The sequence below is a fragment of the Solea senegalensis genome, linkage group LG16 (assembly GCF_019176455.1).
Source record: "Solea senegalensis isolate Sse05_10M linkage group LG16, IFAPA_SoseM_1, whole genome shotgun sequence".
NCBI classification, from domain to species: domain Eukaryota; kingdom Metazoa; phylum Chordata; class Actinopteri; order Pleuronectiformes; family Soleidae; genus Solea; species Solea senegalensis.
This window is the reverse complement of record NC_058036.1, coordinates 5,661,900-5,689,543: the sequence shown is the minus strand read 5'-3', so window position 1 is coordinate 5,689,543 and position 27,644 is coordinate 5,661,900. Positions and strand designations below refer to the sequence as shown.

Here is a 27,644-nt window from a genome sequence, read left to right as displayed (position 1 = left end):
ACAGAACCATCCTTAGCCAGTGTTACTTCTATGCTTTTCCTGCTAACTCACATCAAAATGTCTGCTGTGCAAACAGGTCCAAACACTGTCTTTCGACTGTGTATGTCCTGTTTTTTTCTATGAGACAAAACAGCAAGATAGTACGTGGATATTTTCCCCAACATGCATCATGAAGTCAAGATACACACCACAGCAGCTGGTGTTTATGAAAGGACCGATCAATATTACTTATCAGCTTCATTTGTTAGTTGCTTACTGCAGTTTAGGTGACATTGAAACAGACCCTGAGTGTGTGACCCTGGACCTATAACATACACACTGATTCACCCAGCCGTTTAGAGAGAAAAGGTTTCTATTCACAAGGTCAGATCAAGGTCAGACGGGATGACAAATTCAAGGCCAAACGGGAAACCCAACAACTGTCAAATAAACAAGTAGACAAACTCAATCACATGGCCAACTGTGTTGGTAAAGAACGCATTCAGACTTTATTCTATACAGGCAGGGGTGCGCGGATGCTCAACGTGAGATGAGACGGCTGAAACCACCGTGTAGTAAATACAAAGTCATGTATAGACCCACCCATCTTTCTATGGGTAACACATCCATCCATCACCTATCCTCACGCACGAATGGTTCATTTAGACTCTAGAGTGTCCAATTGACCTAATCTCCAAATCTGCATGCTTTTAGACTGTGGGAGGAACCCGGAGAAAACCCACGCAGAACATACCATCTCCAGGGCCCTTTTTGTGGCACAATATAAACTGCGCTAATGAAAACCAGTATTGACATTGGAGCAGTGGCGCGCACAGACATCTGAAAGGGCAGGGGCAAAACTTTAAAGGGGCACCACTAGTATATCATTTACCACATTCTCACAAAAAGGGACATCTATCACAGATTTGGACATTTTCTTAAAAACACTGACTATAATCTCCTCTAAGGACACCCTTTGGGACACTGTCACATGCACCCATTCTCCTCTAGAAAGACACTCCTTTTAAACAGTGTATATTTTGCTATAGGGACCACAAATTGATTGCCACCAGTGGGACACTATTTCGTTTTTACCACTCTAGAGAGCACTTAGCGTGCAGCATTTCTTGTCCGTTAGGGCACCGGGGGGGGGCCCCCCCCCTTCCCCTGTGAACACCACTGCATTGGAGTGTACTGTGTGTGAACGGTGAACTACTGTTAAAAGGTTAACTTTTGTCACTCCAGGAGTGTAATTCCCCTGGTCGGGGCATCTGTCTCTGTGAGGGCAGAGATAGAGTTCGATGAATGAAAGTGGACATATACTGTAATGGCTGGTGCTGCTGGGGTTTGATGGTTTTAAAGCAATGATTGTATCTGTGTACACAAACCACATGAGATGACAGTGTAAACAATGGCACTTTCTTGCACTATTCTTCTTCTATAATTAAGGACAGATGATAACAGTACCCAGAAGGGCTCAATGGAATTGAGAATTTACAACTCCCTTAATAGATCTCCCCGTCAATACCCATCTTGACCTTGAATTCCCAGTGTCGGCTTGCCTTTTAGATCACATTTCAAAAAGTTGGACTCTGAGAATTGACCGTCCGGACCGATATCTACTAGATTGTTCTTAAAGAGCTGTCGAGGGAGAGGCTTTATTGCCGAGAGTTCAAATGAACTTTTAAGAGAGGCAACCTTTTCTACCACCAGCGAGCACAGAGTCAGTGCTGTTCAATTGATGAATGACACGCTGTTAACTTCACAAAATACCAGCACAGCTTCTGCGTGGACGTTCACGGTCGAGCGGTTCATCCCGGCTGTTTTATTGATCGCCGCTGTTCGAAGGGTATTTCGCTTCTTCCAAGACTTTGATTTATCTCTGAATTCCTGCAAACCTAATTGCATTGTGTCCAAATGTTTACTGCCTCTCCGAGAGTTTCAGTTCTGGTCAAGACTGTTTCTACGGCACCTTCACACGAGTGACTGCCCAAACGCCGATTGGCCGACTTGGAAGTTGGAGCAACGTTATTAACCAGGCACAACCTTCCAATCCAATCCAATCCAGTCCAATCCAACCTTATTTATGACGCATTTTAAAGACAACACAGTTGGCAAAAGTGTCGAACTAAGTAAAAAGCCAAAGGGGAAAAAATGTGTTTTAAGAGAGGACTTAGGGACAGAAAGATACTGCGGGGCAAGACCATGAAGACATGAATTTACCCTTGGAATAACACACAACTCCTTATAAGGACATCCTGGCGGTGTGTGTTTACATGTCACATCTTTTTGCTCAGGTATGTTTATATAGTTGGTGAAAATGGGAAACAAATTATTTCCAAAGGTGAAAACTTATTCGTAGACAGTCCCTTGTTACTTTTACTCATTTGGGTATTTCAGTCAGTAAAAATATTGTGTTTAATACTCTGATGTACAGTCATGTTTTATTCAGTATCCCAGGGTTAACATTTAAATGCAATATATGAAGACGCAATTTGCTAAATACACTAAACATGTTGAGATGAAAATTTAAATTCAGAGCAGGTAGGAGCGAGACGAGACCCTAAGCTACTATCGACGTGCTCATCTTGTCTCTTCGCTCAGACTAAATGTTCTGTCCCCGCTTGTGTCGTCCACCCTTTGCTTCTTAGCCTCCTCACACCGGCGGCGCAATCCATCATCCTGAGTGCAGCAGGGAAGGAAGAGAGGATACAGAAAAGCGATGGAAAAGGGATTTAACTCTGTTACCAGAGGCCCATAAATCTCCAGCCCTTTGCTCCCAGATTCTGTAGGTGAGAGCAAAAATCCCTCAGAAGGATACATCCCTCTGTCCGCTTCTATAAAATGACGACAGGAAAGCCTCTGCGTCATGGTGGTCGTATTAAACACGATACAACAGAGGCTTTTATCCTGCTTGTGACATACATTAGTATTAATAATCTAAATAGCTTATAGAGTATCCCATAGGTCCATGGCTCTTATTGTAACGTCCTGCTAATGGGATGGAAAGTCTTCCCCGCACTCATTTGGATTGCTTTATTGACTGATCTTTAAAAATATCATTCAAGGTCAAAGGCTAAGTAGCTGCTCAAGTACAAGCCGTATAAGACTATACATATACACTATATATATATGTATGTTTATGTACAGTTGTTAAATAGAAGAAAGATTTTTTAATCTTGGGGCTATATTTTGGTTTAGTATCAGTGACATCACATGTGGAGATGGTGACCTTCAGAAAATTTGACCCCTGACTGTTGCTGATGATTTTCTTGGTGTGTGTATGTGTATGTGAAACTGAGCTGGGTGTGATGCACAGCACATGTGACAGTATTGACTCCTGTGCCACGTCTGTAGAGCTTCTAGTGTGTGTGTGTGTGCTCATGCACTATTCAACTGTACTCATATGAAAGCATGTTGCATCATGGGCAGTGAATTGACATGTTGGCATGGAGAGACTATATTTACATGTGTGGGTTGTCTATTTTTGAAAAATGCAGTCTGGTCGGGGTATGTTTTATTCATATGTGGACCGGCATTCCGGACCACGTTGGGAAAATGCTTCCTCAAGCAAATTAACTTTTGTTGCTGAAGCGGGAGGAGGAGGAAATCCTATAGGCTGCTCAGGGCGCTGTGAGACTTCCTTAGCATGCGACTGTGTTTTTTTTTTTTACATGGACGCAACAAAGAAAGGTCAGACACGATGTCAGGAAGGACATTATGATGTTCTGTCATGTGTACAGCTACAATTCAGTCGATGAAGAAAGTAGAACCACATGTGAATGGAAATAGTGAATGTTTAACACATCTATCTATGTATCTATCATGTATATATATGCAGCTATGTATATAGGTACATTATCTATCTATGTATAGATCTATGTATCAATCTATGCATCTATCTATCTACACATCTATTTACGTATCTATCTATCTACACATCTATCTATGCATCTATCTATCTATGCATCTATCTATCTATCTATGTACGCATCTATCTATCTATGTATCTATCTACCTATCTATCTACACATCTATCTAAGCATCTATCACATCTACACATCTACTTATCTATGTATATCTATGCATCTATCTATCTACACATCTATTTACGTATCTATCTATCTACACATCTATCTATGCATCTATCTATCTATGCATCTATCTATCTATCTATGTACGCATCTATCTATCTACGTATCTATCTACCTACCTAGCATGTTGTGCAAGAGAAAGGCCTCGACTGTGTAACGTCATCATCAATCCATGGCCTAAACCTTGATTTGTTTATACTATTAATCATCTCTAATAGAGTCACCCATTCTTCATTGTGCTCACTTCTCCCTTCTCCTCTTTAATTAAAGTTCCTCGGGGGACTGTGGTGATCAAATGGAACATTCACCGAGCTTCCACAACATGACCTTTGCAGGCCAACATCACAATGCAGACACAGCTGATCTTGCTCTATTCAAATGACAACCAACGGCCCTCCTTTCTCTCCAACCGCTGCATGAAACAGGTTATCTTTAGTGCACATTGAATATTTATACATCAGGTGGCTTGGGGAGTCAGTCACCGATCTCTAAGGTGACTTTATGAGCCTCTGTGGGGGGTGCAGGAGCGCTGGGGTTGGTCTGCGACGGAGTCACATGGGACGTATTGTCTCCTCAGTGTGTCCTTTAATTCCACTTAGGCAAAGGATAATGTTTTACGCTTGATTGTCTACCTCAAGCACTGGGGAGAGGAGTCAGAGAAATATGAGTGAAAATAATACAGTTTCTGCACAGAATCCACGCTGCATGGTAAACTGCCGCGACATGAGGGAATCTACTGAACAGATTGGAATCTCAAGCTCGAGCCTTTTTGAAATTATTCTTAAAAATAAGAGCAGACAAAAAGATTAGACAATATCTCAAAGACGAGCTTTGTGTGGGGATACGACGAATGCTTATTATGCTGTCTGAGATAGAAGTCAGTCTCATTCCATCATTGTCACTGTGGGACAATTAGAGGCGATAATAATAATAATAATAATAATAATAATAATACGAGGATATCTCTTTTACGGTAGCGTCGGAGATCTTGCTCCAAGGAGAGAATGATTTCTATGGAGATCGTCGGGTAATGACAAAGTTTTATCTTAAAAAAAAACATCGTAGTTGATTTTGCGTGTTCAATTTGATGTTTGAACAGTATAACACCTATTTAAAATAACCGTAAAATGACCGTAATAACCACACGTTGAGTTTTTCCGCGTGCAACTTCTCAGCTTTCCGAAACCGGTGCACACACCGCCGTGTAATTACGGTAACGCAAAGTGCGCTTGTATGGACTGTCATGAAAGAAATGTGTTTTACATAGATTTTTTTGATTGAGGATTCTGTCGGTATGGCCTTTATACTTCTGCACTTTACTTTTACTATGTTTTCCATTGTATTATTATGTTTTTTACTCTCCTATAACTACTTCCTTTTAGATTGTATAGTCTATAATAGTAACTACTTTATATGATAAATAAAAGATCTAAAAGAGCCATCCGTCGTCTTCTAATGTGACTGTTTACGTTTGTCTACAGAATTGTGAAGCACCACAACAAAAGCAAAAGATTGAAGAAAACTTTCCTGGACGGCAGCGGCGCAGACTCGTAAGAAAAGTGTCAAATAATAAATTAGCGAGTCTCAGAAGGCGTGGAGAAACTTTCTGGGCACCGGGCATGTTATTGTTGTACAGCCACAAAGCTGTCCCTGCACTGAATGTGTGAGATAAGTGCTTTGGAGCACAAACAAACGGAAACAAAAGAACACGAGGTGGAGATTGGTTCAGTAAGTAAGAGAGGGGAGGAAGCATTTCTGGCATCCGAGGGTATCATAAACCCCCGCGTGTGTCTGCACAACAATGCCAACAGGGGCGCAAATTCTCCACGCGCTGGAAATCGATTTAGCACAGAGAGTGGAGGACTTGGAAAGAGGCGTATCAGGGAGAAATACTGCATCTTGAGTTATTGGATTTTGAGACCAGTTTCCCCAAATGTCTTTTTTGCGCAGCATCTGCAAGCTGGGGGATCCAGACGAGTGGAGCACAAGAACCTGTGGCCAGCTGAGGAAAAGAGATTGTTCTGGGTTTTACCTTAGAATAAAACTCATGTCATAATAAGTGCTTGGAAATAATAAGAAAAAAAAGACAACTGCATTTGGTCTGGCATGTGCACAAACTTGTTAATCTGGAAGTTCTGATACTTAGGAGAAACAGTGAGAGTGCTAAAAGGAAAAGAAGTGAATCAGAGCTGTGACGCAGTGCCTGAGACTAACCTTCGCGCTCGCATTTATTTTTAATGCAAACACTAAATGGAAACATCACTCGAGGATCCGCGGAAATCAGAGCACAGGAGTGAGCAGCGACTGGAAGCTGGAAATAGAGGGCAAACATTTATCTAATGTGTGTCCAATTCGGTATTTCTATCTCCAGACACTGACATTGATTTTTATTTTTAGACTATCAATAATTGGTTGTAATAACAAACGTAGGATACCTGGGGCAGAATTTAGAGACATGAAACTCAATTCAAATGGAAATAGGATCAACTTTGAGTCGCCGATTACAGGAATGTTATTGTAAAAATACAATTTTTAAACAGATCATTTTGTCAAGGTCGTGAGAATTATTTATATTTATTGAAAAAAAACAAAACAAATATGCACCCTGTTTCTATTAGACTGAATCAGGCAGAGCTGGCTCTAGGCATAGGTCATGTAGACAGTTGCCAAGGGCGCCATCTACTGGAGAGGCGCCGGAATAAAAATCCCTATACGTCCATCGCTTAACAAATGAAATGACATACATAATAATAGTTAAGACGGACGTATGGAAGTCCACACGTGTTTTGTTTATTTTAGCATATTTATGACCATTTTCTATTATTGATTACTATGTATTTCACGACTTCTATTCCAAAACTTTACCGGTGACAACCATACTATATGGTGTTGACATATTTCACTTTTTCATTGAAGCTTTGTTTTCCTGAGGAGTTGCTACTAAAGGTCTGTGCGCGTGTGTGTTGGGTGACAGTGGACGGAGGAAAAATGTCCGTCGAAGACCCTTTGAAATATGACGATATCTGTCATTATGAACTCCACTCTATCATTCAATACACATCTGACCGAAATCTGTCACTAAAACCGCCTTTTTCCATCACTGGCTGCCCGTTAAGTTCTGTATCATCTTCAAGCTTCACTTCCTCTCTACCTGGGTCTCCTCTCCATCCCCCCGCACCTGCAGGCAACAGCTCAGTGTCGCTGCTCCAACCCTCTGAACTCACTCCCTCTGGCTATTCGCCAGGCACCAACTCTGGAGTCAGAAATCAATGTTGAAACGACAGGTTTTTGCCACCTGATTATTTTAGGGTTTGTGTTTTTGTTCCGCTCTTTCTTTTTGTCCTTGTACGGCGACCTTGGCTCACGAGAAAGGCGCTTAAGAAAAGTTAATGTTATTATTAGGGCTGTTAAAGTTAACACGATAAAATTGCCTGCAGTCAGTCAGACAGGAGAGACTGAGAGATGGTAGCTGAAGATGGAGAGAGGGGAGGGATCGTTGGGAGGAAGGTTTCATTTTAAGAAGCGACGGAGCCATCGCTCAAACAAAAAGTTACCTTGACAATGACTGGAAGTTGCGACCCTTTGCCTTGACTGTCAAGAAAACAGACGTGTGCGTGACTTCTCAGGTGGATTTTTGTGAAGTTAACACATGTTCTTGTTGGATACAGGACGGGAGTCATCCATGCTGAGCCTTTATTTTAAGATTACCTGAGTCTCTTTGAAATCACACAGTCCTATGTAGAGTTCTGAGTTTAAAAAGAAAGATACAATTAAACAGTAAGATAAACTTTTAATTGTGATTAATCTAGATTTTTTTTATTATAATTTTTAATTATTATTTTAAAATTATTTTTTCTAATTATAAGACTATACTAAAACTAAATGAAAATGTGCTGTCAAAATTCACGGGGGAGACCAAATCCCAATCCCGCCTAGGGCACCAAAAAGCATAGGGTCGGCCCTGAAATCAGGTATTGAGAGGATGTGATAGTAGTGACACGCCCCCTAGTGTTTGATGTGTGCCAGGTTCAAGGAGTTTGTTAACCTTGCGCTGCGTCCGGGAGCATCACTGGAGGAATGTGACCGTGGCTTCTGGACGTGCTCCTGATCCGCTCTGTGTTCACTGGCCGATGCGGTCCCGGAGCTTTGTGTGCGTGGTGATCAGGACTCGTCCCCGCCGCCTTCTCGCGTCTGTGCCCGCTCGGACCTGCAATGATAAGCGCGGAGAGCGTTGAGGAGAGCGGAGAGGAGCCGTGCATCCGTCTGGATCCCCTGAAGATCACGCAGCTGCCGAGCGGTGACAGCCGCGCCGCGTTCACGGAGAGCGGCTCCAAAGTGACCGCCAACGGGGTGCACGACATCGAGGACCGGATTCTGAGGATTACCGGTTACTACGGCTACAACCCGGGATACTCCAGTCATAGAAGTGAGTGAGGAAAAAAAAAAGAAAGTAGACTGATCAACAGATCAGTAGATGCGACAGTCCTCGTGCAGGTGTGCAGCTTCTTATTGTGCAGGCTGTTTACTCACAGATGGTGGAAACACAGTATGTGTGTGTGGGGGGGGAAATGCAAAATGAAAATTTTAAAAAATGCAAAAATCTTTTTTATAAAATGTAAAGGAGTTTTTTTTAATCACGTTGCTGCTGCAAATTCAGCGACAGTCGGGTTTTAATTATTGCCATTATTGATGTCATACACTGCTGTAACTGTGACAGCTGGGTGATGCACTGGCCCATCCATCACACACACACACACACACATACATACAAGCGCGCGCGCACTAGCACGCACGCACATGCACTGGTTTCCATCACTTCAGGAGGACATTGCATTGACTTACATTCGTTCCCTGGAGACTTACTCTAACCATAATGACTCGTGCCCTGACCCCTGACCCCTGACCTTAACTTAACCCTGACCTCAGCCTATAACTTAAAAAAAATGACTTCTCCTTAAAATTTGAATAAAATTGAAAATGTAAATCTACCTTTTATTCTGATTCACGTCACGTCTTTTAGTCTATGATTTTCTTATGCATTTCGATGCCCTTGTAAATCACTTGAGTTGCCGTGCAGAATTGATTTTTGTCCCCTTAAAGGAATACTTCACCGATCTTTTAGGGGTAGTATTTTTTGAAAAATTGTGCTTCCCAACCTCAGTTTATCCTGAGTTGAAAAAAATCTTCATTCTTTTCTTTGTTACGTGCCCTCCAGTGACGTTAGCGTAACTGTTAGCAAAGATGGCGGACACTGTTGACATTCTGAGAATGAGCTCCCGTCCCCCTAAAAAGTGCGGCATTAGCGGTGCAGTTTCAAGGCTCGAACCAAGTGTCACTGGTGGGCGCGTAACAAAGAAAAGAAAGAAGATTTTTGAGGTATTACCCCTATTCTAGAAATACAAAGCTAAATGCTAATCTGTGAAGTATTCCTTCAAGTCCCCATAATGCGACCGTGTAAACCAGGGTGGTCAAACACATTTTAGTTCCGGGGCCACAAACAGTGCAATTTGATCTCAAGTGGGCCGGACCAGTAAAATAATAGCATAAGAAAATTAAGTGCAATTTCAACAATATTATGCCTAAGTTTACAATTTACATGTGTGTGTGTGTGGAAAAATATAGGATTTCACATTATGATTAGATTGTGTGATTTGATGTGTAATTTTCACAAATTCATCCTCCGGGCCGGATTGGATCCTCCGGCGGGCCGGTTGTGGCCCGTGGGCCGTACGTTTGACACCCCTGGACGTAAAACAGATTTAGATCCCCACAATATAAGGGATACAAGATACACACAGAGCGAGAGACAGAGAGAGAATAAACAAATGTGACACTATCAGACAACACAAGCACACAGCACACAGTGTTTTGCTCAAATGATGCTGCCATTTTCAAACTGAATGATTTCATCTGTGGTCTAATGGTCCGTATCAAATAACCGGCGGAGTCGTCTTGAATACCAAACGTTTCACTATCAACGTCCCCGGTGACAGACGCAGCAGATTCTGTAGTACAGTATTTTCCCTTTGTCGATAATGCTCTCGATTGGTGGAGCAATACTTTGAATTCTGCGACCGCAAACAGAGAGCTGATGATGCACTTTGTTCAGGGATGATCTTTTGAAATCCTGCCCTGAGGCCAGTGCCAGAGAGATGGTAACAGAGGGAAAGAGCAACCCTTGCAGTGCCCCGCGCGCACCGACTATAAATCTGTTCCTTTAACAAACGGCTTTATTAAAATGTCACCTTTGTGCAAGAGTTGGTGCATTTTTTATTGGTTCATCCTTCTCCGTTAGAGGAAGGGGTGAACTTGCACTTTTCTTGAGCAAGTCCCAGTGGCCTCCTCGGTTTCAAACGCTCATACACTTCACCATAACTGAGTTGGACTTGTCTCGCACGCTCCTGAACATCATCCTCTGGCAGTTACATAAAAGCCTAGCGCTGAATTCGTGACTTAGGGATACACGCGCCACTCTCCCGGTGTCACTGACGTGCCTTGACGAATCCACCCCACTGGTAATCTCAAAGGAAATGTGAGTATGCAAATACGAGCTCATCCAATCAAGAGCGGTTCCAGCCGAGGCTTCTGAAAGCACGTCAATGGATTTCCAGACGGAGGCAGAGGGGAAAAGGGAGAAACGTGTCTGCCTCTCATTGAAGAGCGCCACTTGCAGTCGATTAACCACGAATGCAATCGCACAAGAGGCGTCCAAAAACGTTAAACGGAAGACAGACCCAACCGCTTTTATTCTAGTCTAGTTGTTTACATTTTAATAAGATGGATTGGTTAATCAGGAAAACGTTGGTCTGGCTAATGGAGCCACATTTCAGAGGAACTGGGGAATTGGAAAATGGAAATCAGTATCCAGGCCTCTGCTCGCAAAATGAAAGATGTGGTGTCGCCTGTGATGGGATTTTGTAAACACAAGGAGCAGGTGTGGGTCGCAACAGCTCTGGCAACCAAGCTTATAAAAGCCGCCTGCGAGTGGAGGCTTATTTGGTTTGAGAGGCAATTTTCTACATTTTGCTGATAAAACATGCCATCTGTTGCCCTGCGTCTCTCCATCTATCAATTAATTGTTTGTGTATGTGTGTGTCTTTAAAGATGTTATATTGCTGGTGAAGTCAGTGTAAACACGATTGTACACTGTGAGTCTGGGCAATAATTCTATCGCGATATACACTGTGGTGTGATTTTCTTCTTACTTTGAGATTATGCTTTGGCTCAGATTTGGGAAAAGTTACTCCGTTTACCTGCTTTTTTTTCAACTTTTACAGGAGTAAAACTTTAAATCTTTCATCAGCCGTCTTTTTTTTAACTCACAATCACATCGACCGAGTTGAAACTTCGTTGTCGTGATAACGTGTTTTTTGGGCCCAGATCATCGCACGTCCCTCAAGCTGGCGAGTCTCATTTTCCATTATCAATTTAAAAAAACAAAGGCGCACGTAAATAGAACAGTTGGCTCGTCCCGCCGGGCCTATGGGGTAATGATATATTTAGTAAGACCCTGTTGCCAGTTTGTTTATCATTCTCACTTTCCATCTGTGTTGCCTCTGAGGCAGAATGTGAACTACATTTACTCACAAGGTCTTCGAAGATACTATCCACAAACAAGCACCTTTCCCACCACTTTATATGGCACCCGTATAAACATGTGCACGAGGGAAAACTTTAAATCTGGAAACAGCATCACATGTGGGAACAGCACCTCCTGCTCCTGCTCGAGCAGGTAATTGTTGTGTGTGCAGTAAATGCTTCTTCAGCATCTCCCAGGAAGCCATTAACATCATTTGTTGTGCATTATTTTTGAAAGGGCAATAGCTGCAGCTGGGCTTCCCGCTATAGGTAAATGGGTAGAGTGCAGGAGTAATGACAGGTATGACTGTATGTGTGGTGACACTTTACCTGTGTTCACCACTGGCATCACAACAAGACAGCAGTACGGTGGCCGACAGGGGCAAACGCACTGCAGTGACCCAAAACACAAGCAGGAGGAGAAACAAGCCACATATTCACAAACGCCGGCAAGTCCCAAAACACCAGCAATTCCCAAAACACCGGCAAGTCCCAAAACGCCGGCAAGTCCCAAAACGCCGGCAACTTCCCAAAAGCACAAGTCCCAAAACACCGGCAAGTCCCAAAAGCAAGTCCCAAAACACCAGCAAGTCCCAAAATACCGGCAAGTCCCAAAACACGGCAACTTCCAAACGCAGACAACTTCCAAGCGCCGCAAGTCCCAAAACAAGTCCCAAAAGCAAGTCCCAAAACACTAGCAAGTCCCAAAAGCAAGTCCCAAAATGCCGGCAAGTCCCAAAAGCGCAAGTCTCAAATGCCGGCAAGTCCCAAAACACTAGCAAGTCCCAAAATGCCGGCAAGTCCCAAAACGCCGGCAAGTCTCAAAACGCCGGCAAGTCCCAAAACGCCGGCAAGCCCCACAACGGCAGCAACATATGCCCATCTCGGCTGACAGAAACGACAACGGAGGCGTACTCAAAAATGCAAGTAAATAAAGGTCTGTTAATAAAGTAACAATTAAGTAGTCCCCGAGCATCGTATAGCTGCACGAAAACAAGCGCCCCCACGGACCCGAACACGTCTGTTTTTGAGTACGCTTCCGTTGTCATTTCTGTCCGCCGAGAGGGGCAAACGCAAATGTTTTGGGACTTGCTGGCGTTTTGGGACTTGCCGGCTTTTGGGACTTGCTGGCGTTTTGGGACTTGCTGGTGTTTTGAAGTTGTTGGTGTTTTGGAAGTTGTCGGTGTTTTGGGAATCTGCAGCGTTTGTGAATATGCAGCTCGTTTCTCCTGCATGTGTTTTGGGCCGTTGTCCGTCGGCCACCGTACAACAGCACATCCAGGCACACAGAGAAGCGAAAAAAAAAAAAAAACATTAACACAGTGCAGTATTTACCCAAAGTAAAATGTGAATATACACGTACACTATATACTGTTGTTTGTATTTGACTCTTTCCGTGTTGGCAGGAGGTGAAAGTCCACTGTCTACCTCAAAAACATCCTGCATATGTTATTTTGGACTGGCCCGTTCACCGTGCCTGCTCGTTCTGTGCTATTTATAACCAAGCCAAGAGTTGAATGGGGGGGGAATGAGCTTCGCCTGAACGACTGCTGGAGTGCTATTAGTCCCACACTCTTCTTTGAAGGAGCACAAACATGCTGCATGTAAATGAGTGCAATATGTCACGGTGCTACGGGCCGTGTGTCGGGGTTTCTGTATGTTGTGTCGACTAAACATTTCAGCCATTAGTTACATGGCTGAAATGTTTTTCCTGTGAAGAATATTATTCACATATAAAAGCACAGGGTGCGCGTGGTTATTAATGGCGTTTGTGTCAAGCTGAGCTCACCAGCAGTCGGCAGCCTCACATTGCCCTCCTGTGGTCTCTTCCTCTAACAACAACAACAACAACAAAGTGACCTGTCATGAAAGAATTTCCCGCAAGGGATTAATAAAGTATTTTCTATTCTATTCTATGTCGTCCAGACAGTGAACATTAACACTTATTACTTGATCAAATTACTGCAGGCATGTGTGAGTCATCCTGGAGAGACTGTACAACTGAATTATTAGCCCCCCTATGATAATGTAACTTTTTCAAACATCCTAGTTTTATTTTGGATACGTCCATTATTTGACTTGACAGCTCAAACCTTCACTAAAGATTTTATACTGTGTTTAAATTGGGAGAAAACCCTCAGTTTTAACTTGATTGTAAAGGTTTTGAGTGTAACAAAGTTAAAGCGTGCCATTGCACAACAGTGGTTTGTGTTGTGGCTCAATAAAAAGGTCAGTTCTTAAGGGGCCTAATCATTTTGACCGTGGTAGTTTTTGGTTTTTGTGGAATCATTTGATGTTTCATATCCTGCAGTAGTAATATGGAATACGTTGGAGGCACAACTACATATGACCTTGTGTTCAAACCTTAATCAACTGACACAGTTAATCTCACTATTCTCACGTCTATGGACAAGCAATGAAACTGTCACCTTTAATTCCTATAGAAAAATAATAGGTTTTTGCCAGGGACAGATTTATTCAGCCACATTTTCTCCTGCAAAGTCCCCGTCATTGACGATAATCTATAGAACGTCCAAGAGGGGAGCCTCTAAAATCTCATCAGACTTAATCTGGTATGCAGAACAGGACAAATCTGTAAGAGCTGAGTGATGCAACTCATCATATACACCACTAGGTGACGTCATTTTCCAATATTCCCACCACTTGACGCTTGAGCGGATGATGCACATCTGGAAACACTGCTAGAGTTACACTTAAAGGCCTTTCATGCGTCTCCTGTTGTGGCGTTTGTGCTCGTTGTACTGAATAAAGAAGAAGGAGAGAGGCGCTGACGACAGCGACGGCGTCGCACTGTACACCGACGAGTGTCTGTTCATCTAAATGACAAAAGAGCCCAAATGAGTTGCATGAATCAGGGGAGACTGTGCACAGGAGACTCACTGTTGCTATGGTGTTGAAGAGAGAGGAAGCCATAATATTATGGGCTTTGATCTGCAATTCAATATTATGTCTTTATGTGACATACACCAGTTTATTAGGCACGCCGAGCTAGATTATTGTTGTGTTTATGCTGCTTTATAGAGGGGCTGATTAATTAGGATTATTTTTGGTTGTGCTCTTGAATTCTGCTGTAAACTCAGACGTACGGTGGTCGTTAAGATATAGAAAAACATTTTAACCAGAATGTTCATTGTATTGTATTAAAAACTGAAGTTAATTACCTAAAAAGGACAAAAAGAAAGAGAAAGAGAGATCAATATTATCCTAAAACCTCATTTTTTGAGATTGAACTGTGGAGTTCAGCAGTGTCTGTTAATCTGGTTGATGAGTGATTAGACTCGATAGTTTCTTTTTTTCATGCTCATCCACCTGCTTACACCTGACCAAACATTACTGTCATCCAATTCACAATTTCACAATTTCTGTAGTGTTACTGGACTGTGTCCCCGCATTTTATTCCATTGCAACAAACAGCCCAAACAGCCACTGTGCTCTGCGTCTCTCAGCTCTCTCAGATTGCACAGGAAAACTCTCTGATGTGCTTTTCTCTCTCTGCAGAAGTGCCAGACCTTTGTCTGATGAGCAGTGGAGAGTAGCGAGACAGACAGACAGACAGACAGTGCAGTACCCAGGGATGATACTGATATAAGGGCAGAGATCCTGGACAAAATCAGCTGCATAATAACTACGGCTCAACAGATTGAAGAGAATACCATTTTTTTTCCAGATACTGTGATTTGATTTGATTTCTACCTCGTTTGTGTGCAAGTGTTTTACGCAACTTGAATTTTATCTGTTGTTCGTTGTTGCAAAAAGAGATCTTTTGATCTTAATGGGACCAACCTGGTTAAATAAATACAAAAATGATTTTAGGTCTTTTCAAACATCACGACTGTATGTGATAGCCTTAAACTGTGTTGGAACAATGCCACATGAAATACCGTGTACTAGTATATTCTAATATGAGGACGGCAAGTTAGCGATATTAATACCTGTCAACATGTACGTGAAAAAAATTTATTTTCATTAACATAACAGTATAGAGCAGAACTGAAAAAGTACACACACTCGAAAAAGTGTATTTGAGTAGTAGTTGAAGTAATGTAATATTTGAAAAAAGAAAATAGTTGAACCAACTTAAAAAAAAAAATGACTTCATTTGGTAATATGCAAATTAATTAAGTATTTTTCAACTTAAATTTACAAGTTAGCCTAATGCAGTTGCTTTAAGTCAGAATTTGAATTTTTGGACTGTTTGTTTTTTTTAAATAAACTTTATTTACACAATGGAGTGTACAAAACACTTTCAGAGTCGTTCCAACTATTTTCTTTTTTCAGTGCAGTTTTAGCCGTAACTATTTTAAATAACAACATAAACACGTCTTTGTCATCTCAGGTGCATAAAGTGCATAACATCAAAAAGGTGCACAACATTAGCATTTGTTTCTCTTTGAAATAAGACAAAAATATGTCGTATACGACCCACAAACATCTCAAAGCACCATTAACATGAACTGCTGTCAAACTACTGTAGGAATTAATATAGGAATCTTAAGGGATAGTGAAAAGTGTTTTTCTGGTTATTTCTTCAGTTATTTATGGTGGAACCACAGGCTGGGTCACTATGAAGTTGCCACTGTGTGTCATTTAGTTTGATTTTGCAATTTCCATTTGAAAACAACACATTTTTCATCCCCTATAACATTCATTCATTCATACTTAAACAACCGGCTCAGGTAAAAAGCCATTTGCACGTTCAGCGCTCTCTCTCTCTCTCTTTCTCAGGTCATAGCTCTGCTGTTCCGGGCTTGACTTATGCATCGATTTTACTGCACAGCATAGGTTATATTAGGATTATGTTACAGGCTGCGAGGCCTCGCGCGTCTCACCGCATACACTGGACACCGATATATCAGCGACGTGAAGGCCCTACACACGTTTTAGTTCCAGTGAGTCTTCAGGAAGAAAAACCACCGATAAAGATAGAATGACGGGGAGGGGTGGGTCGTTCCTGACCACAGTCCCCGGGAATGACTCACATGGGCCAGACTATGGGGAGGGTTTCCCCCCTGACTGTGCAACAATAATGAAAGTAATATGGATTTTCTTTTATTATTAAGGTCGTAGCAGCATCGCACTGTAAATATTTAATGTTTAAAGTTACACCATTACCAGTAAATATCCTTTTTTTGACCAACATTAGTGAAGACACACTAATCAATAGTGTTTACAGAAAGTTGACCGGTGTTCGTCAAACCTGGAACAGAGGATGCTCTCAAATGTCTCGTTTTGTCCATGAACCACAACTTTTAATGATTTCTTTGTTATCCAGAGCCAAGAAGTGAAGAACATATTCACATTTAAGGAGCCTAAACACTCGGAAATCTTGTTTTAATCACGAAAAAAAGCTCTTCAAACTGATTAAAATAGTTGTTGATTACTTAAGCGATTCATTGTTTCAGCTCTAACACGACATACAGTAGCTCAACCGTCAAAATACAGCCAAAGCTTTAAGTTGCTGGTGTAATGATCCAGTGAGTGAATCCAAACACAAGAATTTGGTTGAGCAAATATAATATAATATAATATAATATGATAAAAAATAATATAATATAATGTGATTTATTTAAATGTTTATTTATTTATTTATTTATTTATATGTTTATTTCGGTCATGTGATATAATATAATATAATATAATACACATAGAGAGAGTAGAACATGTGTACAAACCTGCATTACTATTTCTGACACGCAATTTGTGAATATGGTCATTTTAAGTAGAATTTATCTTATGTATATATATATATATATATATATATATATATATATATATATATATATATATATATACATATCTTTTTAATACTCACAGCTGTAAAATCAGAGCAGTATGAGACACAATTAGCATCCATGGGACCGTCGTGTGTTTGTGAACAGTGTTGGCATGATAGTTTGTGGCCGTATCAGAGATCCACCGCAGCGTTGCAGGCAATATGAAAGGACTCTGCTAATTAGCTGACTGTTAAGGAGAAGTGAAGAGCTTAGAAGAGAGAGAGAGAGAAAGAGAGAGTCACTGGAGGACAAGATAGGGTGAGATATGGAGGGAAGGAGTGAGCCTGGTCAGGTAGAAAAGGGACAGGGAGGAGGAGGAGGAGGAGAGGAGGAGAGGATGGAGGAAACGAGGGGGCAGCAGCTTACGCAGCATAATTAGCCCGGGCTGCTTGGTTACCTTCCAAACAAAGCTGCTCATTCGTGGAGCAAAGGAAGAGGAGGGCAAAACCAAGCGTAGACAGACAGGAGGAAAAGGTGGGGGAGGATAGAAAAGGGATGAGGGGAGTGATTGCGCCATGCCACTCACACTTGAAGCTCAGTCTCCCTTGGAGACAGTGGCAGCGCCGGATCATGGCATGACAGTGAAACAGTAGAGTCTCCACTTCACTGCACTTTTCACACTGAGCTGTCTCCACCGAGCTGTGTCCCGATCCAGACAGACAGAGAGACAAAGAGAGACAGAGAGACAGACAGAGAGAGAGAGAGAGGGAGTATTAGTAGGCCTGACAGTGAGAGAACTGGGCTGGAGAGGAACGGAGAGTGTTGGAGGAAGACAGAAGAGTTGACAGAAATCTGGGAGGAAGGGAGGAGGGGGAGGCGGCAACCAAGAGTCAGGAGTCTGAGGATGCACGGAGCGAACAGGAGGAGCTGCTGAGCGTGCAACACACACACACACACGCACACACACACACCTCCCAGGGACGGACAGAGCGCGTGTTGCCCCAGCGGAGGATGAAGAAGCACTCGGCCCGAGTGGCTCCTCTCAGCTCGTACAGCACTCAGGTCCTGACCTGCCCCATCTCTGAAGGTAAAACTGGCCCAGGACAGAGGTGCATGTGTGTGTGTGTGTGTGTGTGTGTGTACTTATATTTGTATAGTTTGTATGACCTTTTACAGTATCAACACTGACCTTGTCAGGACTTAACGGAGACCAAAACCTTGTCCTAATGAAGCAGAACCTATGTTATAGTTTGAATGTTGGTTAGGTCAGTGTCTGGTTATGCATGGACTTGGCCAATGTCTTGCATTTACTTTCTCTGGACTTGTAGAAAGTTTTCTTCCAGATATTTGGATCTTATCAGATGTCTTGTTGCAGAGTTGAGAAGCTAAACGCGGACAGGAAATGTGCTTGTATCAGTGACATGTGCTTGGTTGCTTTGGAGAACTCAAGTGTGGTCCAGCACTTCCTTCCTGTAGCATTTCAGCTCTGTACTCTATAGCAGGGGTCTCAAACTCCAATGACCTGGGGGGCCAGTGAGTGTCTAGTCTGGTCAGGAGGGGGCCGGTCAAGAGAGAAATAGGTTGTGGGCAATATGAGCTTAAAATCTTATCAAGGTATCCCATCATGTAATCTCAATAACGCTATTCATGGCAATAATATTGTTGTTTAAAACATGACAGGCCACAATCCATTAATCGGTTTTCATGATTAAAACAAGATTTCCGATTGTTTAAGCTTCTTAAATGTGAATATTTTCTTCATTTCTTGGCTCCGGACGACAAAGAAGTCATTGAAAGTGAATCATTTTGGTTTGCGGACAAAACGAGACATTTGCGAACATCATCGTTTCCGTCATCATTTTAAGGTTTTATGATATTTGATGGACCAAACGATTCATCGATTATGGAAATAAGCGTTAGTTGCAGTTCTACTCGTGATACACCGGTCGCCTTCAGTCAGTATCGTCTGACCTAATTTGGAACCCCTGTGCCTTCCTAGTCAGCAGTAACACTGTACACATATGAGAAAACAATTGTGGCCACAAGAGCTGTTTTCGTGCAGCAGGCGAATAGTAGTACAGCATTACTGCATCTTGGCACCTGATCAGCCTGTAGTGGCTTTTTATTCCAGCGCAGAAAAACCTGTATCCAGGTTTTTATCAACGCTGCTACTGTATGAAAACACAAACCAGTTTGCTCGGAGGATGAGACGCAAGACAAACGGTGGATAAAAGAGCAGCCTCTCTCTCTCTCTTGCTCTCATGCAGCAGTATCAGATCTCAGTTTCTGCGGTTTAGCAGCCACCAGGCTCATTAGGTTGATTAAGAATCTTTGCTGTGACTGAATGTAATTAGACCAAATCCCCTGGATAATCCCGCAGAAACAAATCTGTAGCGGTGTCGAACATTCTGCTTTCTCCACAAACTGTAGATGCGCTCCCAGCTGGGATATACAGCCAGTGTGGTGTGAGGTGAATCGTGTTATCGGAGAGATTTCCGAGGCGATCGCCTGTAATGAACTGAACTCGATCCATGAGAGTCGTCAGGGGTGTTACACTTTACAGAATGCGAAAGGCTTTATTGCCACCTACTGTATGTCTTATTGGTCTCTTGCCTCAGACACTGGCATGAGTGGGAAACTGCAGTTTTACGCAGACTCAAGACCAGATCTGCATTGATGCAGTGGTGGAAAATAACACTTACGCACTATCACTTCTGCATTTGTCTTCTTCCACACACAGAACAGCAAAATACCTTCTTTTTTTTTTTACTTTTATGAAGCTGCATTTCCACTTTTTTTTGTAAGTATCTCACAAAACTGCAAATATGAGCGACACGTCCAACATTCACACACAAATGTCATCTTTGGGAAGCAATAAAATAGAAAACTGTGAAGTTAACCTTCTTCAAAACAGGATTCTCTTGAGAAAAAGAGCTTGTGTCTTAATGACAGTAGGACAATTACACGTAATGCAGCATTTTTGAGTACTTTTACTTTTGCACTACTTTTGAACATAAACAAATGTCCAACAAAGGTTCAGAGACAGAAAAACAAGTCTTTTTTTGTCCATTACCTTGACATGTTTGGTCCACTTCCTGTAGTCTTCCTCAGAAGGGTCACGTGACGTTACATGTGACACGTCCTGCTTCCTGTTTCATACAGGCTGGTCAGAGACCTGTGAACATTTACTTAAGTAAGGTTTTAAATGTAGGACAATTCCATGTAATGCAGCATTTTTGAGTACTTTTACTTTTGCACTACTTTTGAATATAAACAAATGTCCAAAAAAGGTTCAGAGACAGAAAAACAAGTCTTTTTTGTCCATTACCTTGACATGTTTGGTCCACTTCCTGTAGTCTTCCTCAGAGGGGTCATGTGACATTACATGTGACATGTCTTGCTTCCTGTTTCATACAGGTTGGTCAGAGACCTGTGAACATTTACTTAATTAAGGTTATAAATGTAGGACAATTACACGTAATGCAGCATTTCTTAGTACTTTTACTTTTGCACTACTTTTGAACATAAACAAATGTCCAACAAAGGTTCAGAGACAGAAAAACAAGTCTTTTTTTGTCCATTACCTTGACATGTTTGGTCCACTTCCTGTAGTCTTCCTCAGAAGGGTCACGTGACGTTACATGTGACACGTCCTGCTTCCTGTTTCATACAGGCTGGTCAGAGACCTGTGAACATTTACTTAAGTAAGGTTTTAAATGTAGGACAATTACATGTAATGCAGCATTTCTTAGTACTTTTACTTTTGCACTACTTTTGAATATAAACAAATGTCCAAAAAAGGTTCAGAGACAGAAAAACAAGTCTTTTTTTGTCCATTACCTTGACATGTTCGGTCCACTTCCTGTAGTCTTCCTCAGAGGGGTCATGTGACGTTACATGTGACATGTCCTGCTTCCTGTTTCATACAGGTTGGTCAGATACCAGTGAACATTTACTTAATTAAGGTTTTAAATGTAGGACAATTACATGTAATGCAGCATTTTTGAGTACTTTTACTTTTGCACTACTTTTGAATATAAACAAATGTCCAAAAATTTTCACAGACAGAAAAACAAGTCTTTTTTTACTCCCATTATCTTAACATGTTCGGTCCACTTTCTGTAGTCTTCCTCAGAAGGGTCACGTGACGTTACATGTGACATGTCCTGCTTCCTGTTTCATACAGGTTGTTTCAAACAGCGGGGGAATGACTTAGTGGCGCACTGCATGATGCTGATAGGTGCCGGAATGTGTCCTGCGAGCCATAAGTTTGAGACCTCATATAAGTGACACTGCCATTATTTTTAACCAGAGGGAAAGAAATGATCATCTCCTCGTGGGCCACAATCCACGTGTCATAAACATATGCTCTCACTGCCCTGGTTTTCACTGCACCTGTCAGACTATTAGTGGAAGAGGGGGAAAATGCTTCATTCCAGCGCTCGCGGGCCTCTGGTGTCTGTGGCCGTGGTGAACATGGCAGAGCTTCACATGCTGAGCTTGCAAGGAGAGCACAGGCGCAGCCAACACCCAGCAGCACATGTCATCTGTTATGCCTGCCGTGGTGTAAATTGATCACACCGTTGAGAGGTAAAGGACGGATCGCAGCTCTCCCCCGGAAATGCTCTCATATATATATATGTATATATATATATATATGTATATATATATATATATATATGTATACATATATGTTACTACAATACAGTTAAGGTGCAGAGGACGTTCAGCCCTGCAGTCCATTAATGCAGTTGGCAAGATCTGCCATGAGTCCCGTGCAAGGTTATACATTGACTTTACATTACAATGCTGTAGCAGGGGAGTAAGGGCTGCCAAGGTTGCTCTGCCTTTCTCGTAGAATGTCATGTGGTCAGGTTTGCGTTTGCTCCGTGGCATATCGGGTTTCTGTGCACGCCCGGAACTACAACGAGTGAACGGTGTGTGCTGCATCATGAAGCAATGACAGCTATTTATGGTAACCCGGCACATTGGAAACAAAGCTTTGCTTTACACACTGGTGCCTGTACAGCAAGAAATGCAATCTGCAGCCAGGGAGCATATTATAGACTACATTGTAGTATATAAAAGTGCAAAAAATTAAAAAAATTGAGACTACGGTATGGGATAGTATAGAATATTATCACTCAATAAGTTGATTGTGGGGAAGTTCTGTTATTGTGATGATCGTGAATATTGACAAACATTAATATTTCATTTTTTATTATGATCTATTTAAATTCATTATATCACCGTAAATGAATCAAAAACATTATATTGAACTTTTGTCATCGCAATAATATCGTGAATCGTGAATTATTCTGCTCAGGATTATCATTTAATGAAAATAATCATTTCAACTGAAGTATAATTTATTCATTCCCTCAGGAGAGGATGGTTCAGAGTCCCACGGCGACACAGCAGGCAGCGAGACCAGCGGAGAGAACCGTTTCTACCAGACCTGCGCCAACGCAGTCCTGAAGGTCCTGGGTGGTCTGCTGGTGGTGCTGTGCGTGTCCTCCTCCTGGATGGGCACCACGCAGCTGGTGAAGCTGACCTTCCAGTCTTTCTCCTGTCCCTTCTTCATCTCCTGGTTCAGCAGCAACTGGAACATCCTCTTCTTCCCCATCTACTACTCGGTGCATGTGATGACGACACAGGAGAAGCAGACGCCCATACAGAAGTTCAGGTAAGTCAAAAAATCACTCTCTTCACATGAAAATTATAGTTCAGTAATAACATGCTAACCCTATGACAATGCCATCATATTGTTTGTTTTTTGTGTAATAATATAAAAGGAAGGGTTTTAGGTTTAGTTTCATCACACTAGTGCATTGTAGGGATGAGATGATGCTACTTTTTTGTGTCTGATACCGATATCACAAACTCTTAGTATCTAGTATCTACCGGATACTGATATCAGTCCAATACAGTCATCTTAGACCATTTATGAACATATGAAGCTGCTAACAACACATTTATGAACATATGAAGCTGCTAACAACACATTTATGAACATATGAAGCTGCTAACAACACATTTATGAACATATAAAGCTGCTAACAACATATTTATGAACATATGAAGCTGCTAACAACACATTTATGAATATATGAAGCTGCTAACAACACATTTATGAACATATGAACATTTATGAACATATGAAGCTGCTAACAACACATTTATGAACATATGAAGCTGCTAACAACACATTTATGAACATATGAAGCTAACAACATATGAACATATAAAGCTGCTAACAACACATTTATGAACATATAAAGCTGCTAACAACACATTTATGAACATATGAAGCTGCTAACAACACATTTATAAACATATGAAGCTGCTAACAGCATAATTATGAACATATAAAGCTGCTAACAACACATTTATGAACATATAAAGCTACTAACAACACAATTATTAAGATATGAAGCTGCTAACAACACATTTATGAACATATGAAGCTGCTAACAACACATTTATGAACATATGAAGCTGAGCATTTATGCTGAGTCATTTCAAAGACATAATTTTCCAACTGTGTAACAAGTATTGTTCTCCCTAAAAAAGAGGAAATAAACAGCCCAAACAGAACTTCTTGATACAGATTCCCATCCCTACTACATTGCTATTTTTAAGCAATTTTAAGAGAAAAATGAGACGGTATTACCATAATATTACGTCCTTTTTTACAGTCTTATTACTGCACTGTAATATAACGTGTTACCAAGCCTAGCTGACGTTTACATTTATATTGGATAAGTCGTATACTGTTATCTTAAGCTCAGGACCATACATGTACAACAAAGATTAGGCCGTAAAAATTTCCACTCGTGGCTCCAGGAGATTCTTTCCAAACCGATCCCCGTCCACGAGGAACCAGGTAACTAAGCAGCACAATATTTCCATCCACTAACACACCGTCCTCTTTACAGCGAGGCTGAAACTGAAGGAGAAAAAGACAAGACGACATGACTTCCTTTTACTCCCCTTTGTGTTTCCCTCTAACAGGGAGTGCAGCAAGTTGTTTGGGGAGGATGGGATGACGCTTAAGCTTTTCGTAAAAAGGACGGCGCCCTTTTCCATCCTGTGGACGCTGACCAACTACCTGTACCTGCTGGCCTTGAAGAAACTGACCGCCACGGACGTCTCCGCCCTCTACTGCTGCCACAAGGCCTTTGTCTTTCTCCTGTCTTGGATCGTCCTCAAGGATCGGTTCATGGGTGTTCGGGTCAGTGTGGAAATGCCGACAGTGCAAATTCTTCTGGTGCATGGAGATGTTGACGTCGCGTCACTGATGGGATTTTCTTTGTTTTAAAAACTCTACTTGCAGATCGTGGCGGCCATAATGGCCATCACGGGGATTGTCATGATGGCCTATGCTGACGGTTTCCATGGTGATTCCTTTGTGGGCGTGGCACTGGCTGTGGGCTCAGCCTCGACATCAGCTCTTTATAAGGTCAGACTGCCAAAGATATTACATTTTGTGCAGCGTTGTAATTAAAACTAAGTACAAAATACGTTGTTACTGTACTTTACTTTGTTATTCATATTTCTAGCAACTTTTACTCCACTACATGTCCTCCAACTATCTTTGTTACTCCTTACTACCAAATCTAATTAGAAGAAGAGTTGGTATTCTGTATTTATATAGAGCATTTTCTATATCAGAAAACAACTTTTGACACTTAAATACAGTAAATGTCATATGCTTTGAGACTTTTAGTTCAGTAATATTATAAAGTGACTGATATGACAGTGTCTTCTCACCAACCAGGTGCTGTTCAAGATGTTTCTTGGCAGCGCCAACCTCGGAGAGGTGGCCCACTTCCTCTCCACCATGGGCTTCTTCAACCTCATCCTCATCTCTTTCGTGTCCCTCATCCTCTACTTCACCAAGGTGGAGCACTGGGGCTCGCTGTCCTCACTGCCCTGGGGATACCTGTGTGGACTGGCAGGACTGTGGCTGGGTGAGAGTGCACGTACTTCCACGGTCAAAGCCAATGGATTCGTTCTAAAGCTGTAACTAATAATATGGGTTTGTTTTTTTAATTGAAAATGAACTAAAGTAACATTCTTTTTTTCAGTAGTCACACTGCAGTGGTGCGTAAATGTTCTTCGCTGTGTTTCTGTCAATTACAACAAGTTTTATGAGTAAAGGATCAAATTGGTCAAATTTAATCCAACTCTGTAATAGAATGTGAATTGAAACAAAGCGAGCAGCATCATAATAATGATTTAAGTGGGAAAACATGGGTCTGTTATTTGAATCAAATATGGTTGTTCATCTGTCCCAATACATTTTTAAATGGGATATTTGAATCTTGCACCTGGCAAATACTCCATATTACAAAAAACTCAAACTAACATTAAAACTATTAAAAAACTCAATTAAAACTAAGCATTTACAAAAAAATTAAAAGTAGCAAACTCGCTCTAAAAACTAATTAAAAGTTTATTATAATCTTGCAGTACATAGAGAGTATTTCTAAAACTTCATAAGGTAACGGTCAATAACAATATCCATAATCAATATGCTGTGGTTTGGTCTGAATGACCGTGTGTCTTTTACAGTGTTTAACATCTTGGTGCATGTCGGTGTGGTGCTGACCTACCCCATCCTAATCTCCATCGGGACCCTGCTTAGTGTGCCGGGCAATGCAGGTAAGGGTTTTTTTGTGGAGTCATTACCACTCACGGTGTACCTACTTATTAGATTGTTATGGTGGGAATGAAAATGATTAAAAAATGAGTGAGTATGCTGTGGGTTTTGGATTTAGTGACTCAGCACTTAAGGCCACTGTAACAAAGAGATTACGCAGCAAGTCTGCCTTTCTCGTCCTGGAAACCCAATCATCAGTGTGCTTCAACAGACCCTGCAACTATTCCCTCGCTAAGGGAGGATCAGGTTGCCAAGGCGACACTAAATGCCTGCAGACAAGTTTTTTTTCCTTTAACCATGATGGACTATATGAAGGTCAGTGGGCTATGCCAACTTGTCCAAAGGCTCCAGACTGCAAAGACAGAGTGGATGAAGTGGATCACTTGTGTTCGTTATAAGCCGCATTTGCTGCACTCATCCTCTACGGCTGCGTTGTCCTGTGGTTTATCTCACTTTATGTAATGAATCTCACTTGTTGTTTTGTCTCCCCCACCCCCCCTCCGTCCCTGCCCTGTTGTCCCCCGTCTTTACTCCACCCGCTTCAGCCGTCGACGTTTTGAAACACGAGGTGATCTTCAGCGTGGTGCGCCTGGCGGCCACCTGCATCATCTGCCTGGGCTTCTTGCTGCTGTTGCTGCCGGAGGAGTGGGACTCGGTCACTCTGCGTTTCCTGGCCACGATTGCAGACAAGAAGACGGAGGAGCACGGCGAGGAGCTCACGGAGTCCAGCGTCCACACTCGCAGCCGCAGTCGAGCAAACGGTACCGTCTCGATTCCCTTAGCATGACGCGGGCATGACGACATGAGCTTGGAACCGCCTGCACCCAGTCACAAAGACTTGCCCACTTAAGGGCACGTGGCAGGGACGTCCAGTCCACATGGACCCACCATCGGGAAGACAGGAAGTATTGTTTTGAACTTGAAACTTCTCTGTGGAGGTACATTGTCTCCATCAGTACACCGCAGGAGGGGGGAACATGTATGGAAAGGGTAGAAAGTGGATTAAACTTTCTTGAAATCCCAACGCTCAGTCCTGTCCCTTGCACGCAACCCTGACCTGCACTGTGGACTGTATTCTGTGAATATAATTATTGGCAGGGCCACTTTGGCTCAATCCTATCTGTATTTATGATATTTATGTAGAGAGGTGTCCATAAGAATATGAGTTTCAAGTCCTATAGAATGGCATTATATTACAAACTGGCAATTATACTATGCGCAATGTACAGGATCTTTTGGTTTTACAATAAAATACTTAAAACATTCATTTATTGCAGTGTATTAATAGACAATTAAGAATACATTTGAGATTTTCAGTCTTTACTTCACAGATCATGTACAAATATTAAGTTTAATGCTTTAAAAGTCTTCAGACGCCTGACCATTACAACACCAGGGACTGTAATGACATATTCAAATACATATACAGTACTTTAATATAGAGTTGGTCCCCCCCACAGCTTTTACACTTCTTGGAAGATTCTCCTCAAGATTTTGTGTTTCTTTTGGAATTTGTACCCATTTATTCTGTGGAGCATTTATGAGTTCAGGCACTGATGTTGGAGAGGAAGCCCTGGCTCACAATCTCAGTAC

At 41.9% G+C, this 27,644-nt stretch overlaps 2 protein-coding genes across 3 annotated transcripts in view; one reads left to right on the top strand and one right to left on the bottom strand.

Annotated features, from left to right (window-relative positions):
* The window catches only part of pgfb (placental growth factor b), a 36,635-nt gene extending 28,468 nt beyond the window's left edge, over positions 1-8,167 (bottom strand). The window contains exon 1 of the mRNA XM_044048082.1: positions 8,119-8,167. The gene's annotated coding sequence lies outside the window, so the exon portion shown is untranslated. The remainder of the gene's footprint in view (positions 1-8,118) is intronic.
* Positions 8,168-8,270: 103 nt separating this feature from the next.
* On the top strand, positions 8,271-27,318 carry slc35f4 (solute carrier family 35 member F4). 2 transcript variants are annotated; one of them, XM_044048079.1, is made up of 7 exons: positions 8,271-8,499; positions 22,772-23,072; positions 24,401-24,620; positions 24,723-24,848; positions 25,167-25,359; positions 25,964-26,053; positions 26,597-27,318. In XM_044048079.1, exons 1-7 carry the CDS (start codon positions 8,286-8,288, stop codon positions 26,836-26,838), a joined length of 1,386 nt encoding a protein of 461 aa, XP_043904014.1. In that variant the 5' UTR covers positions 8,271-8,285; the 3' UTR covers positions 26,839-27,318. The 2 variants fall into 2 exon arrangements, with proteins under 2 accessions (XP_043904014.1, XP_043904015.1); XM_044048080.1 differs by lacking the exon at positions 8,271-8,499 and adding an exon at positions 18,256-18,473.
* The last annotated feature ends 326 nt before the right edge of the window (positions 27,319-27,644 follow it).

Bases quoted from the DNA above. Each gene is read 5' to 3' on its own strand.
- slc35f4 (XM_044048079.1), top strand. From the start codon at position 8,286: ATGATAAGCGCGGAGAGCGTTGAGGAGAGCGGAGAGGAGCCGTGCATC. The intron at 8,500-22,771 runs GTGAGTGAGGAA...TCATTCCCTCAG, and splicing joins GGGATACTCCAGTCATAGAA to GAGAGGATGGTTCAGAGTCC. The intron at 25,360-25,963 runs GTGAGAGTGCAC...TGTCTTTTACAG, and splicing joins ACTGGCAGGACTGTGGCTGG to TGTTTAACATCTTGGTGCAT.